This window comes from Pongo abelii, chromosome 10, assembly GCF_028885655.2.
Source record: "Pongo abelii isolate AG06213 chromosome 10, NHGRI_mPonAbe1-v2.0_pri, whole genome shotgun sequence".
Lineage (NCBI taxonomy): Eukaryota > Metazoa > Chordata > Mammalia > Primates > Hominidae > Pongo > Pongo abelii.
This window is the reverse complement of record NC_071995.2, coordinates 55,212,913-55,231,145: the sequence shown is the minus strand read 5'-3', so window position 1 is coordinate 55,231,145 and position 18,233 is coordinate 55,212,913. Positions and strand designations below refer to the sequence as shown.

At 42.1% G+C, this 18,233-nt stretch overlaps 1 protein-coding gene across 16 annotated transcripts in view; it reads left to right on the top strand.

The window, feature by feature from the left end:
* The window catches only part of R3HDM2 (R3H domain containing 2), a 179,112-nt gene that overhangs the window by 131,165 nt on the left and 29,714 nt on the right, over positions 1-18,233 (top strand). For 9 of the 16 annotated variants that reach the window (XM_024256219.2, XM_024256217.2, XM_054526437.2 and 6 more), the window contains 9 exons: positions 1,324-1,410; positions 2,034-2,160; positions 3,339-3,417; positions 4,121-4,180; positions 4,958-5,098; positions 6,001-6,109; positions 8,838-8,933; positions 12,470-12,501; positions 17,477-17,709. In XM_024256219.2, the coding sequence (XP_024111987.1) occupies positions 1,324-1,410; positions 2,034-2,160; positions 3,339-3,417; positions 4,121-4,180; positions 4,958-5,098; positions 6,001-6,109; positions 8,838-8,933; positions 12,470-12,501; positions 17,477-17,709 (964 nt within the window). 16 annotated transcript variants of the gene reach the window in all.

The window sequence follows — 18,233 nt, the reverse complement described above, 5'->3', positions numbered from 1 at the left end:
CTTAGGCTATAGGGGTTGAGTGGCTTAACAAAGTACATTCAGTAGCAAGTGGCAGAATTAGGCATGAAGTTAATTCTTCAGGCTCACAAGTTCTTTCTGCTATACTGCGCTACTTAGAGCATACCTGCCATGTTTTGTACTTTGGTATTTACTGTAATCCTTGGTTTTATTGTATTGAGTCTCAGTAAATGTTTATAGGTAGATTTCTAATGAGTCACTCTATAGTTTTTAGCTTTGGGTGGGTCCCTAGGAGAGAAGTGATTTGCATAGTGGATTTCTGATATTTTTGGGATTCACCAGCTAGCAGAAGTAAAGCAGGCAGATTAGGTTTTATTGCATTAAATCCCAAGTGTTAATAAAGTTTTATCTGTCTTTTTTTTTTAATTTTTTGTTTTTTGATTTTTTGAGATAGGGTCTCACTCTGTTGTCCAGGTTGGAGTGCAGTGGCATGATCACAGCTCACTGCAGCCTCAACCTCCCAGGCTCAAGCAATTCTCCTGCCTCAGCCTTCCAAGTAGCTGGGACCACAGTCATGTGCCACCATGGCCAGCTAATTTTTAAAAAATTTTTTTGTAGAGGTAGGGTCTCACTATGTTGCCCAGACTGTGACCTCCTGGCCTCAAGTGATCCTCCTACCACGGCTTCCCAAAATGCCAGGTTTACAGGTGTGAGCCACCATGCTTGGCCTGTCTTTCTCTTACTCTTTTCGTAGACACTTCTTTCCATACCCTTGGCATCTCAGGTTTAGAGTCATTTAGCATTTATTGTCTACTGTATGCTAAGCACTATTTAATGATATGTATATTTACATACTATATATTATCTAATTCTCACAACAGGTTTTTAGGTAATTTTAGGTATTTATCGCCATTTTCCTGAGGAAAAACAGAGACCTGGAGAGGTCAGGTAATTTGTTCAGGGTCTTATAGCTTGTAAGTACAAAACCAGGAGTTGAAGCTAGGACTTTTGGCTCTCAGCCCCATTGTCTTTCTACTATGCTATGTTGCTGTGTGTTTGCATAAAGTTCTGAGACTGAAATTAGAGTACGGGGCTAAAGAGAGAAGAGGGCTGAGTGAAATGGTTTCCTACCATCTGTCCACGTAGCCAGTTTGTACATGTCTACTGTTGTAAGCAAGAGAAGTATCTTTCAAGTGAATCAGGAACTGGTGAGTAGGACCTGTTTGAAAAACACCCCTGTTTAATGGAAACAGCAACTAACAGAGCCAAAGAGGACACTTCATTCAGCCAAAAGCTTTATGAATGTTCACCAAGGGAAGAAATATATAAGATACATTAAAAAAAATTGAAAATTGTTTTTTTCAGTCTAATTCCAAGCTAAAGTTGGTGCGCAGCCTGGCAGTGTGTGAGGAGTCCTCCACCCCATTTGCTGATGGGCCATTAGAAACCCAGGTAGGTCATTTGCAGGAGTAAGTGTAGCTTTTGCTCTTGGCAATTGTTTGGTAAGATGTAGTATGGCAGTCACAGCAACATCAGACTTGAAAATCAGGGTAGAAGGTACTTCAGAACAAAAGCTGTTGTAGTAAAACAGGGCATGGTCTCTCCTCCCAGCTGTGGGTTCCAGTGGCAGTGGCAGTGCTGACAGACCTGCGCCAGGGAGGAGGGGGACCCTAAAAAAGAAAAAAGAAAAAAACCCCAGCATAGTGAGAGCATGAAGTATAGGTGTTCATATCTTGACCACCTAGGATGATGCAGACAAGAAGATCCCAGAGCTAGATCTTATTTTCTTATGTGTACCCTCCCCCTCTGGTGGTTAGAACCATTACCATTCAATACCTATGCCAAGAACAGCCTGTGTAATTTGAGCTCTCCATAAAGTAGGCTGTGCTTGCTGGCAGAAAAAGCTGTGCCTCTACCCTCTTGATAGAATAAAACTAAAACAGTTTAATTAGCAAAATAACACTAATCTATAAGAGAGGGCTGCCACCCCAAGATTTACCTTCTTTGAGATTCCAAGGGAGCTGCAAGAAAGTTAAAATCCTTTTCCCCCTTTGATTATCCTTTTTCCCCTTAAGGATATAATTCAATTGCACATCAGTTGCCCTTCTGACAAAGAGGAAGAAAAGTCCACAAAAGATGTCTCTGAAAAGGAAGACAAGGACAAAAACAAAGAAAAGATCCCAAGGAAGATGCTGTCCAGAGGTAAGGAGTTTTTCCCATCTCTCATCTGTTCTAGGGCAGTGCCCTTTACTTTTATCCTGAAGCCTGGCACCTGCTAGCCTTACTGGCCCATCAATTTGTGGTGTTCTGCTAACTTGGTTGCTTGAGAAGATGCCTAACGAAGTTACTTTCTTTACTTCTTTAACTGAACCTGCCTTAGGAGCTCACATGCCACAGACAGCTACTCCATCTGCATTGGCATTATCCATAGGAGGACAATGTAGTCAATTCTGATTTTACTTGTGCTCTGGAATAATGGTGACATTGATAATCATTGGTAGCAAATCCTCCAGATGCCATTTATATTTTGGTTTGGGGATGGCTAGGGTGATATTTATTTATTTATTTTTATTTTTATTTTTTTGAGACGGAGTCTCCCTCTGTCGCCCAGGCTGGAGTGCAGTGGCATGATCTTGGCTCACTGCAACCTTCGCCTCCCGAGTTCAAGCGATTTTCTTGCCTCAGCCTCCTGAGTAGCTGAGACTACAGGCACATGCCACCACATCTGGCTAATTTTTGTATTTTTGTAGAGATATTTAGTTTTACTATGTTGGCCAGGCTGGTCTTGAACTTCTAACCTCAGGTGATCTACCCGCCTCGACCTCCCAAAGTGCTGGGATTACAGATATGAGCCACTGCGCCTGGCCTGGTTTTTTTTTTTTTTTTAATAATGCAGATTTGCCTCTAATTATTAGACTATCTTTGCCTTTAAACTCTTGTACTGGTAGCAAAAAGATGTAGTCCGTAAAAATGATAATTGATAAGAAAAGGCAAACAGGATTAAAAAATAATATTTGGGCATATTTACTGAGATTCTGGAAAATTCAGCCCTGACTGCCCTTACCTAGAATTTATTTTCCTTAATAAAACCTGCTATATTTTGATCAGGACATTAAGTAAATACCTATTGATGATAGATGGCTTTTCAGTGTAATATTGATGTAATACTATGGCCCAGATTCTTTCTTCTGTCATTCTGATGGGGAATTTTGGGATCTAGCACATCAAGGTCATTCTGGATTTTATGTTAAAACCCTAGAAGTTTGATTTTGCTTTCCTATTCTTTTTTCTCCTGGTTAGGTTGTGGACTTCTGCTTAGGATTAGATAGCATGCAAAGCAGTTTCATTTATTTTAATTTCTTTTGTTGTGGTGGTTCTAGACTCCAGCCAGGAATATACGGACTCCACTGGAATAGACCTACATGAATTTCTTGTAAATACACTGAAAAAGAACCCAAGGTAATAACATGATGGGTATAAGAGGAAAAGGGGTTAGGGGATAGCAAGATTCCAAGAGGCCAACGGCTTCCCAGAATTTTTCCATTCTTAGAATCTAGCATGCTCATCTCCCTGTCCCCCTAGTATTTGTCAGGTATAGTTTTATATTCTGTGAGGGATTCAGAATACTCTCGCTTTGAGGTTTCTGTTTTCAGAAGAATTGGGAAAACTTCTGTGAAAGAAGAATGCAGAAACAAAGAAATATGAAGTCTTGGGAGTATACTGATTAAAAAGCACACATTGGGAGTGATAGTAAGAGGAGCTAAAATAAAAAGCACAGAAGGAAAAAATAATTGACTCATACATAAGCTAAATTACAATTCCTTTAAAATTCTGTATATAACAAGATGGAATATAGAATGACGATTAGATTTGTAACGTGTGTTTATATGAATATGTTGCTAACAGTGAGATTTCTGATATGGTATAACAAAGTATATGATTGGAGGACCTGCAAAATGTATACTTGGGTTGTTTTTCTTTTTAAAAATATCATAAAACAGGCAAGTGAGGCTTAGCAGCATTATGGTTCATTACTGGGTTTGGATATATACCTTTTTCAGCTTCTGTAATGAGCAAGTTGTGTTTTCAATCCCCGCTTTCAATGTCTATGGGAGGGCTGCTTTTTGTTTTGTTTTGTTTTGTTTTAATCTTTTTTAAACAGGGACAGAATGATGCTGCTAAAATTAGAACAGGAGATTCTGGAATTTATTAATGACAACAAGTAAGTTACTTGCATGAAATACATAATTAGAGGTGGGAGGGGGCACTGGAAATAAATTTAGGTACAATTTTAGGAGGTGTTCCCCTTGAAGTGTGATTTTTGAAAACATACTGAAGTTTTTAAGTTATTATGTAGATTTGAGTTGAAAAATAATTTATATCTTTTCAGCAGCTTGCCCTTGTCCCAGATTTTACTATTCTTAAATGTCTTCCTTTTTCTCTGTCAAACATCATCTAGATGGGTGGGACCTAGGGCTTAATAAGTAGTCTCTTTTTTGAGACAGTCTTTCTTTGTCGCCTAGGCTGGAGCGCCGTGGTACAGTCTTGACTCACTGCAATTCTGCCTCCTGGGTTCAAGTGATTCTTGTGCCTCAGCCATTGAGTAGCTGGGATGACAGGCACATGCCTAGCTAATTTTTGTATTTTTTGTAGAGACGGGGTTTCGCCATGTTGACCAGGCTGGTCTTGAACTCCTGAACTCAATTGATCCACCCGCCTTGGCCTCCCAAAGTGCTGGGATTACGGGCATGAGCCACTGCACCCAGCAATGAGTAGTCTTAATGAGGAAAGTAGGTCATAGTAATCTGCAGAATACTGTAGATAAAGAAACTGAGAAAAACCTGTTTGGTTCCCATTTAGCAAATATCTATATTCCTTATAATATGTCTATTTCTCCTAAGAAACTTTCCACTTTAGACACTTGTAAGAAAAATCAAAATTGGTTGTTATTGCAGTTGTTTGTCTTATTTCACTTTTTTTTCCCCGGGTTTCCCTTCAGTAATCAGTTCAAGAAGTTCCCTCAGATGACCTCATATCACCGGATGCTATTACACCGGGTAGCTGCCTATTTTGGGATGGACCACAATGTTGATCAAACTGGGAAAGCTGTCATCATCAACAAAACTAGTAACACAAGAATGTAAGGGAGGAAACCATGGTTTGGGAAGACTTCCCTGGGATAACCTGCTGGGTTGGAAGAGGAAGGTGTAGGATCAGGATGTCTCTTGCAGATGGCCAGGCGTGGTGGCTCACGCCTGTAATCCCAGCACTTTGGGAGGCCAAGATGGGAAGACTGCTTGAAGCCAGGAGTTCGAGACCAGCCTGGTCAACACAGCAAGATCCCATCTCTATTACTTTTTGAAAAAAAAAAAGTTTAAAAATGGCCGGGCGCAGTGGCTCACACCTGTAATCCCAGCACTTCGGGAGGCCGAGGAGGGTAGATCATGAGGTCAGGAGTTCAAGACCCGCCTGGCCAAGATGGTGAAACCCCATCTCTACTAAAAATACAAAAATTAGCCAGGCGCGGTGGCAGGCACCTGTAATCCCAGCTACTCGGGAGGCTGAGGCAGGAGAATCACTTGAACCCCGGTGGCAGAGGTTGGGGTGAGCCAAGATCATGCCATGCACTCCAGCTTGGGCGATAGAGTGAGACTCCATCTCAAAAAACAAACAAAAAAATTTTTTTGAAGTATTTTGCAGGGTAGGGGATTGGGGTTGGGGTTGGTTATATAATTAATTCCTACTCTTTCTGAGCCTTGGAGATAGATTCTAGAGAGACTGATGTTTCATGAAGTCTGGCCCTAGCCTCTCTTCACTTCACTGATAGGACAGATGTAACTATGGAGGAAGAGAAGTTATAGATGTATAAAGAACAGACCCTGAAGATTTCATTAAAACCTGCATGTGACTTTTTGGATTCCTTACTCCAGAAATTCCCTGAGTGTGAGTTATGTAATTTAGGAGAGCTGTACCTAATAGGTCTGCTTCCTAACAAATGGGTCTTTGTCCTCCTTTCCTTTCACATTTCTCTCCAAATCTCAGCCCTGAACAGAGGTTCTCAGAACATATAAAGGATGAGAAGAATACAGAATTTCAACAGAGGTTCATTCTCAAGAGAGATGATGCCAGTATGGACCGAGATGATAACCAGGTGAAGAATGGAAAGGGGTGGGCCTATATAGAGAGGTTGCAGTAAGAGAAACTGGGAAGGGAGAAGAATTTTTATGGGATAGAGAAAACTCAAAATATCTTAGTATGGAGAAATGTATTGAGCTATACTGAGTTGGCTTGGCTTAATGTTGAGAACTGTTTATTTGTTGAACTTGATGCCACCCTCTTAGCCCTAGAGAGACATGGTGCTGAGGTTTGCTAGGTGATCTCATTTGGCCTGGAACTCCTTGGGTCTGCCACTGACTTCTAACACCACATCATTTGGAATAAAGCAAGGTTGATCCCTGCCCCAGCCTTGATCCAACTGTTGGTTTCATTCTTTTTTTTCTTTAATAGTTAGGGATTTCTTTGGGAACCACAAAAAGCTACTTTGTCCCACTTCAACTCTTATCCTAGCTTAGGGCTAGCCTTGAACTGGCAAAGTTGTGATCTAATTTACCCAATTATAAAGGTGTTTCTGATCCCTTTCTGCAAACTCCTTAATCTTTTTCCAACTCCTTCCACCAAGGTGAGTGAGTTAATTTGACATTTGATGCTGGGAACTCAGATAGATCCCCTTTGTGATCCACTGCTGTGGGAATAAGAAGGGAACAGCCTATCCCATCCCTTTAAATGGGCCTGGCTATTGCTTTGACCTGAAGCCTACCCTTTAGATAGTAGGTGATTATTTGGGGGTTAGCTAAGAAGAAGATTTAGATCCAGCCTGCCTCTGCTTGGCCTCCAAAAGGGATTTGATTTGAAGAGCATGGTTGAGTAGAGCCTACATGAATCTTGCTAATTAATAACTATAATAATATCTTACCTCTAGTGTCAAAATTAGTTTTCTTGGGATATTGTATGGTCTTGAGACCAGGACCTTTCCTGCTTGCTGCTTGAGTATTTGAGGGAGTCCTTTTGAGAAAAGTGCCATTATCTATTGTGGACAAACACGCTGGGAATGATTGAAAACAAAGAAACATACAAAAAGACAAAATTTTAAAAATGAGAACGAGCCTTTCCATCCTGATGCCCTTCTCCATTTTCCCAAACCGTTTTTCTGTGGATCAGGAATTATTCAGGCCTAGAGGCACATTGGGGCAAAGTGGAGTCTGTCCCTATTGTGAACTTTTCATCTCTCAGCTTCAGGCTTGATCCAATAGGGTTGTTTCTGTGTACTTTCTGTCTGTGACGTTAATAATAAACATAATAATTGCTATCTTATGAAGTGTTTTCCCTGAACTAGGCTGTGTTCTAAACACATTTGTATGCATTATCTCTTTTAATCCTCTTCACAACCCAAAGCGGATGGGGGTTATTATCCCCACTTTACATATAAGAAAACTGAGGCTAAGAGATGTTAAGTTACTTGTCTAAAGTTATATTACTGGGAGGTGGCAGAGCTGAGATTCTGCCTGACCTCAAAGCCCATTATGTTCTTCCTACTTTGCCATTGATTTACTTAGGGGCTGAGGACAATATAGCTCCTTGAGGTCCTGTGTCTTCTTGGAATGGAATTTATAAAAGGACATTTGGTAGGATTTAGGTTCTTGAAGCTAGTGAGAACTAAATCTAGGCAAGGTTGATATTCTTGAAGTTATGGTTACCTTTGGAGATTGGTAAAGATCAGGAAGACCAGCCTAGAGCAGCAATCTCCTTAGTTGCTTCATGTGAAGCTTTCAAAGCCTCTGGATTGGAAGTCAGAATCTTTTATAATCTGGTGATATTCATTTGATGAGTTTTCTCCCTTAGAACTCCTTGCCTTCAAGAGCAGGATGGATAAGGACACTCTATTACACTCTACCCTGGACAGTGTTCACCAATTGCAGGCCAGGAGAGGAAAGATCATGATGAGGATTTAGATGGTAGGCTACTCAGAGGTGGTGATCTACCCAGCCATCCCTTCTGGTTACCTCACTACATTTTCTAGAGAATGTAAGGTTCTTCTCTATCCTCTATTTTCTTCTTTTCCCTGTCTATCTCTCTGTCTCTCCCCTTCCTCCACTGTACCTTACTTCTCTTCCTTTCTCTGCCCCTCTTTCTATCTGTTCTCCTTTTCTTTCTCTTTGTATTGCTCTGTTCTCTTTCTTCTTTATTTCTGTAATTTGTCTCTCCCCTTCCCCACCTCCAGTTAATATAGTTAAGTTCAGGAAAAAAATGCTTAGGCTTTGAGTTTAGCTTCGCCCTTGGGATTTCATTTCCAAGGCCCTCTTTGCTGAGCTGTGTGTGATTTGGGTCTTCAGGCCATGGCATTTAGTGACTAAATAAGGAATAATGCCAGGTGCTAGTTCTATAAACCTCCTCCTCTACGTTCAGCTCTGCTAAACACCTGTTTCTTCTCCCGTTCCAGCTTCCCTCTGTCCTTTGCTTTCCCTCTAAAGCAGTGTTGTTCCTTTTCCCAGGGCTATTTTCTCGATCCTTACTGACTGGAGGCTACCTGATTACTAGAGGGAAGCAACCCAGTCCTTATAAATAGTTGTTATTCTTGATACTGCGGGGGTGGGAGGGGTGGGGATTTGGAGAGTCCCCAGCCATCCAGAAAACCTGATCTCCCAAACTGCATGGTCAGATGTACCCAGTGAAACCTCTCCAGGACTGGAAATTTTATTCTTTTTTTTTTCCATTTTTTTGATGGCAACTATAAACTTTCCCGGTTTCTCTTCCTTGCTGGTGTGCAGTGAGCTTGCAGTACGAGGAGAACTTAACTAGCTTAATTCTGCTCATCGATCTAGATCAGAGTTCCATTGCAGGATGGAAGGAGGAGCAAGTCAATAGAAGAGAGAGAGGAGGAATATCAAAGGGTCCGAGAGAGAATATTTGCCCGAGAGGTAAGTGTAGCATCCGAGAGTTGTCAGCCCATAGCTTTTAGCTCTTAATCATTGGAACTGTGAATGGAATGAACCCTCCACAAATGTTTTTGGGTTTGTTTGTTTGTTTTATTTTAACCAACATCAGCCAACCCCAGATTTGATCTCTAAAACTAAATGTGGCTTATTGGGAAGCTACAGATTTTCACTTATATTGTTTTCAATACATTCTGCCATATGGTATACAAAGAGAACTATAATTTGGAGTGGCTGAATTTGGTAAATTTGCCTAGACTGAAAATAGAAATGGTTTTGGCAGGGTCTGAATCTTGCCTCTAAAACCCTCCTTCTGCTTACCCTCTTTCACTCCCTCTATCCATTTTAGGCATCTTTGCTTCTAAGTGGAAGACATAGTGTTCACACAGGCTGTACATTCATCTTGTTTGACCAGCCTCATTTTTAGGATATGTTGGTGATTGTTAGAGCACAGGTCTGGCATCCATCCTCTATGAGCTCCACATTCTACATGCACAGAGAGTACCACTATTCTCTCCAGTCTCTACCTGAAAAGGAAGTCTCTTTCTTCCTGTATTTCTTACCTTGCTTCCTACAACAGGACTAGCTCCTAGGGCTAAAAGCCAACATGAATCAGTTTAGGCAACGTTATTCTTAAATGTGTGGACTATATCAAATATACTTGGTACCCCTGTATCTGGTTGCCTTTGCCTACCAGATTGAAGAGAAGAATAGCAGAAATTCAGGAAAGGTTGTGGGTGTACAAGAGGGAAACAAATCTCCAGAAAATGTAGTATCCAGATATGAGCACCATCTCACAATCACATGAGTAACAAAAGAGGGAAAGCCAGCCTCCCTTCATTGTCAAAAGATAGTCAGGGTTTTCTTTGTTTTTTTATTTTTTTATTTTTTATTTTTTTAGATAGGGTTTTGCTTTGTCACCCAGGCTGCAGTGCAATGGCACAGTCACACCTCACTGCATCCTCAACTTCCTGGGCTCAGACGATCCTCTTGCCTCAGCCTCCCGAGTAGCTGGGATTACAGGCATGCATTACCCACGCCTGGCTAACTTTTTTATTTTTTGTAGAGATGGGGTCTCACTATGTTGCCCAGACTGGTCTCAAACTCCTGTGCTCAAGTGATCCTTCCGCCACAGCCTCCTGAAGTGCTGGGATCATAGCCATGACCCACTGTGCCTGGCAAAAAGATGGTCAGTTTTAATCAATATACTTAGATGAACACTACTCTCCTCCCATTCCCCCATTCTCCCCTTTCTCACCAAGGGGGGAAAAAAAATATATATATATATATATTTTTTCATCATCATCATTAGTTTAGAAAAATACTGTCTCCAACTAAAAAACTGAACAACTCTATGTACTTGCTCCATTGTCTCAGAGATCCTCACTGGGAACTGATATACAACAAACCTTCTGGCCCAAAGTCCAAGAAGGAATCTTCTTACCTCCTATTATGTAGACTTCCATTCTGAGTCAGAAAAGTCCATCTTCCAAATTATTCAACCATAGCCCAAAGAGGGTTCTCTACCTTTACCTACAAACCAATTGGGTGGAATGAGAGTAGAGATGTCATTTGTACATGGCTGTGGCCAGTGATAACCCCCTAAGTTGTGTACAGAATGGGTTGGTGGATAATAGCAGCAAGCACTGGTCGAGCACGGTGGGTCACGCCTGTAATCCCAGCACTCTGGGAGGCCGAGGCAGGTGGATCACCTGAGCTTGGGAGTTCGAGACCAACCTGACCATCATGGAGAAACCCCATCTCTACTAAAAATACAAAATTAGCCAGGCATGGTGGCACATGCCTGTAATCCCAACTACTCAGGGGGCTGAGGCAGGAAATCACTTGAACCCAGGAGGCAGAGGTTGCGGTGAGCCAAGATCGTGCCGTTGCACTCCAGCCTGGGCAACAAGAGCAAAACTCCATCTCAAAAAAAAAAAAAAAAAAAAAAAAAGTAGCAAGCACCTATATAGCACTTACTATCTTTTAGGCATTGTTCTTAGTACTTGATATAGATTAACTCAGTCCTCATACTAGGCCTATGAAGTAGTTTATATTATTTTCCCCATTTTATAAATGAGGAACTAAGGCACATAAAGATTAAACAACCACCTAAGCTCACACTGCTAGTTAGCAAAAGAGCTAAGTATTTGAATTCAGCCTGGCTCCAGAGTCTATGCTCTTAACCCCCTAATGTAAACCACCTCCCAATAGCTTGCTCTACTCTGGGCTCTTTAGATTAAGAAGTACCAGTGACATCGTAACCTAGCTGACTATCTGTGATGTGTTCCTCTGCTTCACTTACACCTGGAAAATGACTGCCCCACTATGATAGCCATTAGCAAAGCTACAGATGTTCTGAAAGCACAGACAATTTATAATAGGGTATTGGAGCTAATTATGTACAACAGTGGACTGTATCTACCTACAACCATAACAAAGGCAAAGTTAGCTCTTCTCTTTTTTTTTCTCCTGATTTCTAGTCTTCAAGCCTCTACTAATGTATATATTCTTTGTTAGATCCTTGTAGATTTATCACTTTGATTTCAGCACTTCTAACTCTTGTTGTGGTAGAGGCATCAGGAATCTCAGAAAGTCTAGACAAGGAACTATGGCCAAAGCCCATCATACTCCAAAGATTCCATGTGGAGAGGAGCCTGGCTAAAGGGAGCTGATTAGGGGTGGAGTTGTGGGGTTGGGTGTGGGAGCAGGAGGCAGGCCAAAAAGAAAGGAAGTGGCAAGAAGGGTGTTTGGATGGAAATGCTGCTGCTGCAGCCTTCTTTGGAGCCTGAGCTGTATATTGGAAAAGCTGCCCAGCATAGGCTCTGCTCTGCATGGAGCTCACTCTGCTCAGCAGCTGGACACTCTTGGTACCTTTTCCTAAAGCTTGGGAATCCACCACAATGCTCACTTCACTCAGCTCAGTGGCTTTGTCAGGAAATGATCCCCAAAGGGAATGTTTCAGGCTTTTAATTTTCTCATTTTTTCTAGGCCCTGAAAAGTAACTGCTTCCCCAATATCCCACCCTCCTTGGGTCTCAGGTCAGAATGTCTTTCATTTTGGCCAGTGTAGGAGACAGAAATGGAAAAGCCATTGAGGATTATTTCCAAAAACAAAGTTTCTTTGTCTTGTCTCCCTTTTCCCTTCCTTTGAACACACTCTTTAGGATAAAGGACATCAGTTATTATTCCCAGGTTACCAATAAATTCAGAGCTAAAAAGGAAATAATAATTAGGTTAATACTTTCCTCTTCCTCCTTTTCACACTCCTGCCTTTGTCAGCCTCTTTTTTTAAAACACCTATCCAAAGGCTAAAACCACCAGATGTTCTTTCCCATTAAAGGTGAGAAGTCAGATTGGGTATGCGGGTGTGGGTCATCCTGTCCCTGGCCCCTCTCTCCCTGTTGGTGGGGTGAGCTTTGGTTTGAGGACCTTGGGTATTCATAGCATCATGGACATCCTTTTCAGTCATGCCATGCTGTTTTCTTATAAGTTATTTTCCGTTTTCTCCCCCTCACCTAGACTGGCCAGAACGGATATCTAAATGACATCAGGTTAGTACCACTTAGCATGTTCCCTGCTTCTCATTGAGCTTTGCCAGTGAGGTTAATATAATCCTGTAATGATGCTTTTCTTTGATGTTAACCAACAGACTCTCCAAAGAAGCCTTTTCTTCTAGCTCTCACAAGAGAAGGCAGATTTTTAGGTACCTCTGTGTGATCTATATCTCTCCTTTTTATTTTTAATTTTACTTTGTTTTGCTGTAATCTTTTCAGCAGAGTGGGTTTGCTCCATGCATGGCTGCTTGTGGAATAATTAAATTTGTGGTTTTTGCAACATTGGATATTTTTCCCCATTTAAAAAAATGGCTCCTGTTCAATGACTTTATTTTTATTGTTGCTGATTTCATTTCGAGTCCTAAATAGGTGGTGAAGGGGACCAAATAGGTGTGTCTGGGATAGGTACAGCTTCCTCCCAGAAATTTGCTGGAATTGGGCATTTTTGAAAGATTCAAACATATTTATGGTAAGGTAAAAGAATGGGTGTCTTCTGGCTAACCTTTTCTGAATCTGTGGAAAAGATGTGTAGACATTATTCCTGACCCAGCATAGGAATATTTTTTCTTAAAGATATCTTTAAGAAAAAATAATACATATAGATATATATATATAGAGAGAGAGACATATACGGACACCTCTATGTATATAGTTTTCTCTTGAGGCAATGTAATGTGTAAGATGACCTCAGAAAGGACCTGGCCAGGTGCGGTGGTTCACGCCTGTAATCCCAGCACATTGGGAGGCCGAGGTGGGTGGATCACGAGGTCAGGAGTTCAAGACCAGCCTGGCCAAGATGGTGAAACCTTGTCTCTACTAAAAATACAAAAATTAGCCAGGCGTGGTGGTGGGTGCCTCTTGGGAGGCTGAGGCAGAGAATTGCTTGAACCCAGGAAGCGGAGGTTGCAGTGAGCCGAGATCATGCCACTGCACTCCATCCAGCCTGAGCAACAGAGCAAGACTCTGTCTCAAAAAAAAAAAAAAAGAAAAGACCTAAGGGACCTGTCTGCCTTAGAATGGACTTAAAGTGTGTCCTTCATATGATTGTTCATTACTTACTCTGAATGCTGGTGCAACCTGTTGTATTAACTTCCCCAGTTCCCAGTGTTCTCCATTTCCCCACAAAGCAGGTATAAGACCCTTCCTTTCATTTCAGTCTCTCAATCCTACCCCAGAGGATAATACAAGGCAGTGGTAAGAGAATAGGGTCTATTCTGTTACCAACTCATTTTAAATATATTCTTCCCAATTTACCAGTAGAAAAACTAGAAAATACTGAGAACCTGAGTATTTAACACTAGAATTCAGGTCTAACCCAACCCCCTTTCCAAAGGGTTTCTGTCTTGTTGACTACTGCACTTGACAAGGACTGTCTGACTAACCTGCATTTGAGATCTCACTCCTAGTACTCTAGTTGTCCTTTCCCTGTTGTCCTTTCTAAAGCTAGCCAAACCTTGTGGAAATTGGGGTAGTGAGATTTCCCATTCTTGGGGTAGAGGATTTTCCATCTCTCTCAAGTCTTTTTTTCTTAGGCTGTCCTGCCCTGCGGTTCATCTGAAAACCCCAGGCAGAGAGGGTCTTGCATTGTTGGTGGTAGTAGAAATAGATAGAGTCCCCTGCATTAAAAACAAAAAACAAAAAATCAGGATTCCTGTTCCACAATCTACTACACTTCGGGGTCATAGATCATCCCAGGATAACTGTAAGAAATAGAAGTTTTAAACCAACTCCTATGTGTGAATTAATGCACAGTGCTTTACAGTCACCAGAGTATACTTTATCTGATTCAGTTCTCTCAACATCCTAATTTGGTCAGCTGGATTACATGTAAGAAAACAGAAGCAGAGAGATTTAAGTGGCGAGCCCAAGTTTACATGGCTAGTAGAAGCAAAAATGGAGCTGATTCTTAGTTTAGTGTCCTCTTCACTACACCACACCAGCTCTCTACAGATGTCACCCCTTCCTCTCTTAGTAGTGTTACATTTGGAGCCCTAATCCAGATTCACTGGTTAGAATGATGCTCTTATTAGGGCTGTGGAGCATCAGACTACATCAAACTGTGCAGATAATAGCTTGAAGGATCTACTGAGCAGGTGCAGCCCTTTCCTCTCCAGACCCTTTTTTTTTTTTTTCCCCCCGAGACGGAGTTTCGCTCTTGTTGCCCAGGCTAGAGTGCAATGGCACGATCTCGGCTCACCACAACCTCTGCCTCCAAGGTTCAAGCAATTCTCCTGCCTCGGCCTCCCGAGTAGCTGGGATTACAGGCATGCACCACCACACCCGGCTAATTTTGTATTTTTAGTAGAGATGGGGTTTCTCCATGTTGAGGCTGGTCTCAAACTCCTGACCTCAGGTGATCCACCCACCTCAGCCTCCCAAAGTCCTCATATTACAGGCGTGAGCCACCGCACCTGGCCCTCTCCAGACCTTTTAAGCTACTGGTTTTCCAACTGAGCTTTGATTGAAGATCTAGGTCATCTGAAATGCAGCATCGTGGGCACTTAAGGGAATAACTTCTTCGTCTACTTGGATACTTGTCCAAAATGCTAATGATTAGAAGCTGATCTTCTCTAATTGCTTTACACCTTTCTGGCCCAGTTTATGTTTGTGAAACAAATACCTGTAAACCAAACTCCATCATCCACATTTACAGTAACTGTGGCAGCTCCCCAATTCTTTGGAAGAGTCTGCTCCATTGACAAATAAGCCACAGTGAGGCCTTACTGATTTTATTGCCACCTCTTCCACAGGCATCTCTACCCATTCCCCAGACCCAACAAGCTGGACTTTTCACCAGCACTAAATCTGCTTGTAAAAACTAATCAGCTCTGATTTTACATGAATATGAGGTGTGACTGCTCTTTGTCCTTTACCTCCATCTCTCCAACATACACACAACCCAATCCAGTGCTCAAAATTGAATCTGAGTAGCGTTCCCTAATTATTTTTATTTGTAGAGAGGGAAAATTGATCTTTTTCCTGCCAAGACTCAACTTAGATTCTCCAAGTCTCAGGGGAGTAGTGTACTAACCCAGGTTAGTCAGATCATCAGGCAGTCTACATTTTGAGTGTTTGGTCATCACTGTCTTGGGAAAACCGGATTAGTATAGAAGTGCTGCCATTTTGGCCCTAGCTTTTCATGGTATTTGGTTTAAAGTTGCCTTGTTCACTGTCTACCTCTAGCAGCAAGAGAAAATAAATGGCAGGATTTCCTTTTCAGTGGAAAAGGCCTTTAGGACTTGTCTTGCAAAATTCAAGCTCTAATGTCTAATGAGCAGCCTCATCTATTGCCACTGCTGTATCCCCTTACCCCAAAAACACACTCATTTTTATTGAGTCCTCTTAGCGTACTTGCCTTTGTCCATTGAGATGTAGCTGTTGCCTCTCACTTCAGGTCTGGTTCTGTTCCTGGAGAGTACCTAACTTATACTTCTTTCTTATTTCCCATTCTACTTTTGGCATTCCAAAGGAAAGGGGTAAAGCTTTGGAGAAACAAGAATATTTTTTAATTCACTAACTACATAGAAGCATTTAAGTGCTTACACACACACACACACACACACACACACACACACACTCTCTCTCTCTCTCTCTCTCTCTCAGTCTTGGGGTTGCAGAGAAGAATTAGCATGTTCCTAACCAGTTGTGCCAGTGTATTCTTAGCTCATCGTGATTGGCTTGACTAAAACCTAAAAGAAGGACCCTAGCATGTATTTTGCCCATTTTTCCTACAGTGCCTTTGGAGTAGGTATTCTAATAAAGAAAGGTGTTTTCTTTAATATTAACACCCTTAAGAAAAATGCCTTTCTCTATTAAAATAACTCTGAGCCTAGTGCCTTTGGAGCCAGTGGGATTGGAATGGGGTTTCCTATTTGCTTTTGATGGGATGGTGGTAAAAAGAAAGGAGCCCAAACTACAATGATTTTTTGCTTAATTATTCCTCAGTATACCTACCAAAATCTTTGTAATTGTTGTCATTTGATTTCCTTAGGTCATAAGTTGTTGGGGATGTGGGGTATGAAAGAAAAATTGCTGGTTCTTGGTTGCTTAATGATTAAGAAGCAGTGAGAGCTCAACAAGACAGGGTTTTCAGGCCAACCTGGCTATCTTGAGGCATACAGCTGTTAATAATCATAGACAGTGATTATAACATCAAGATAACCCTGCTGTTTCCAGAGCCAAATAAGAGAGGGAGAACCCCTTTCCTTGATAGTTTTGCTTAGGGAGATAGGATTATGAATATGAAGGCAACTAGGCACAGTTAGCCCCCCGTTCCTTGCCATCCTGAGTCCCAAGAGCATATTTGCTGAAGACTTTAGCCCTTAGAGATCCTGAAACCAATTGTTCGCAGACAGTAACATGGAATTTCCACAAAACAGGTTGGATCAATCCTAGACTATCAAACTGAGTTTTCCATAGTGCCCCTTTAGTTCACTATACTCTTCTTGCAACTCCTGGAAGGGTGACCATAAGCAGCACCTCTGCTGGCTTAGACATGCGTTATGTGGAAAACCCATTGTGGGTTTTATCCATGTCATTGGCTCCTGCCTTTTAGCAATAGCAACTTCTAGGAGTCCTTTTATTTTAAGAACTTTCAGAAGGAACTGGTACCCCTCTGTTCCCCATTATTTCTTGCATGTGTGGGATTACCCTCAGAGGGTGGGGAAGAGACCACAGCCAATCTCAGCATCATGTATATGGTTTCCCATCCACCTCTGGTCTGATGTATTAAATTAGTTGCCAGTGCACTGTCTTCCAGATTTGCCTCTGTGTTCTTTGTTACTGTACTGGATCTTGTTCTGTCTGCTCCCATCAACTCTTAGTTGGCCAGCCAACTAACAATAAGTCAGTGTCCATCCTCCCTTCAATTCTTACCCATTCTTTGTTATTGAGAGAATAGAAATGAATTATCTCCTAGCCCTTCTGCTAAATTGGTGGGTGGGAGGTGCTCTGACCACTATGGTCTCTGCAGGGGGAACCGTGAAGGGCTGAGCCGCACCTCAAGCAGCCGCCAGAGCAGCACAGACAGCGAACTCAAATCCCTGGAGCCACGCCCTTGGAGCAGCACAGATTCTGATGGCTCTGTCCGGAGCATGCGACCCCCTGTCACCAAAGCCAGCAGCTTCAGTGGAATCTCTATCCTTACCCGAGGTGACAGCATCGGCAGCAGTAAAGGCGGCAGTGCGGGAAGGATCTCCAGGCCAGGTATTACAGCTTCTTTTCTTCCATGTCATACCCATCCCTTCTTGCTTGTCTCCTGTGAAACATCACTGATATTTACTTTTTTTTTTGAGACAGAGTCTCCTCTGTTGCCCAGGCTGGAGTTCAGTGGTCTCAGCTCACTGCAACCTCCGTCTCCTGGGTTCAAGCGATTCTCTTGCCTCAGCCGCTTGAACAGCTGGGATTACAGGCTTGCGCCACCATGCCTGACTAATTTTTGCATTTTTAGTAGAGGTGAGGTCTCACCATGTTGGTCAGGCTGGTCTTGAACTCCTGACCTGAGGTGATCCGCCTGCCTCAGCCTCCCAGAGTGCTGGGATTACAGGCGTGAGTCACCATGCCCAGCCCATATTTACTTTTAATAAAACATTTGTCCCAGTATAGTTTCCTGGAAACCTAATACAGCCAGGGGAAGGGACATTTGAATTTTGGATCCATTGTCCTTGCTTGGATTTAGTCCTCCTCATTTTCTTTCAAACATTCTGCCTGATTGAAAAAAAAAAAAAAAA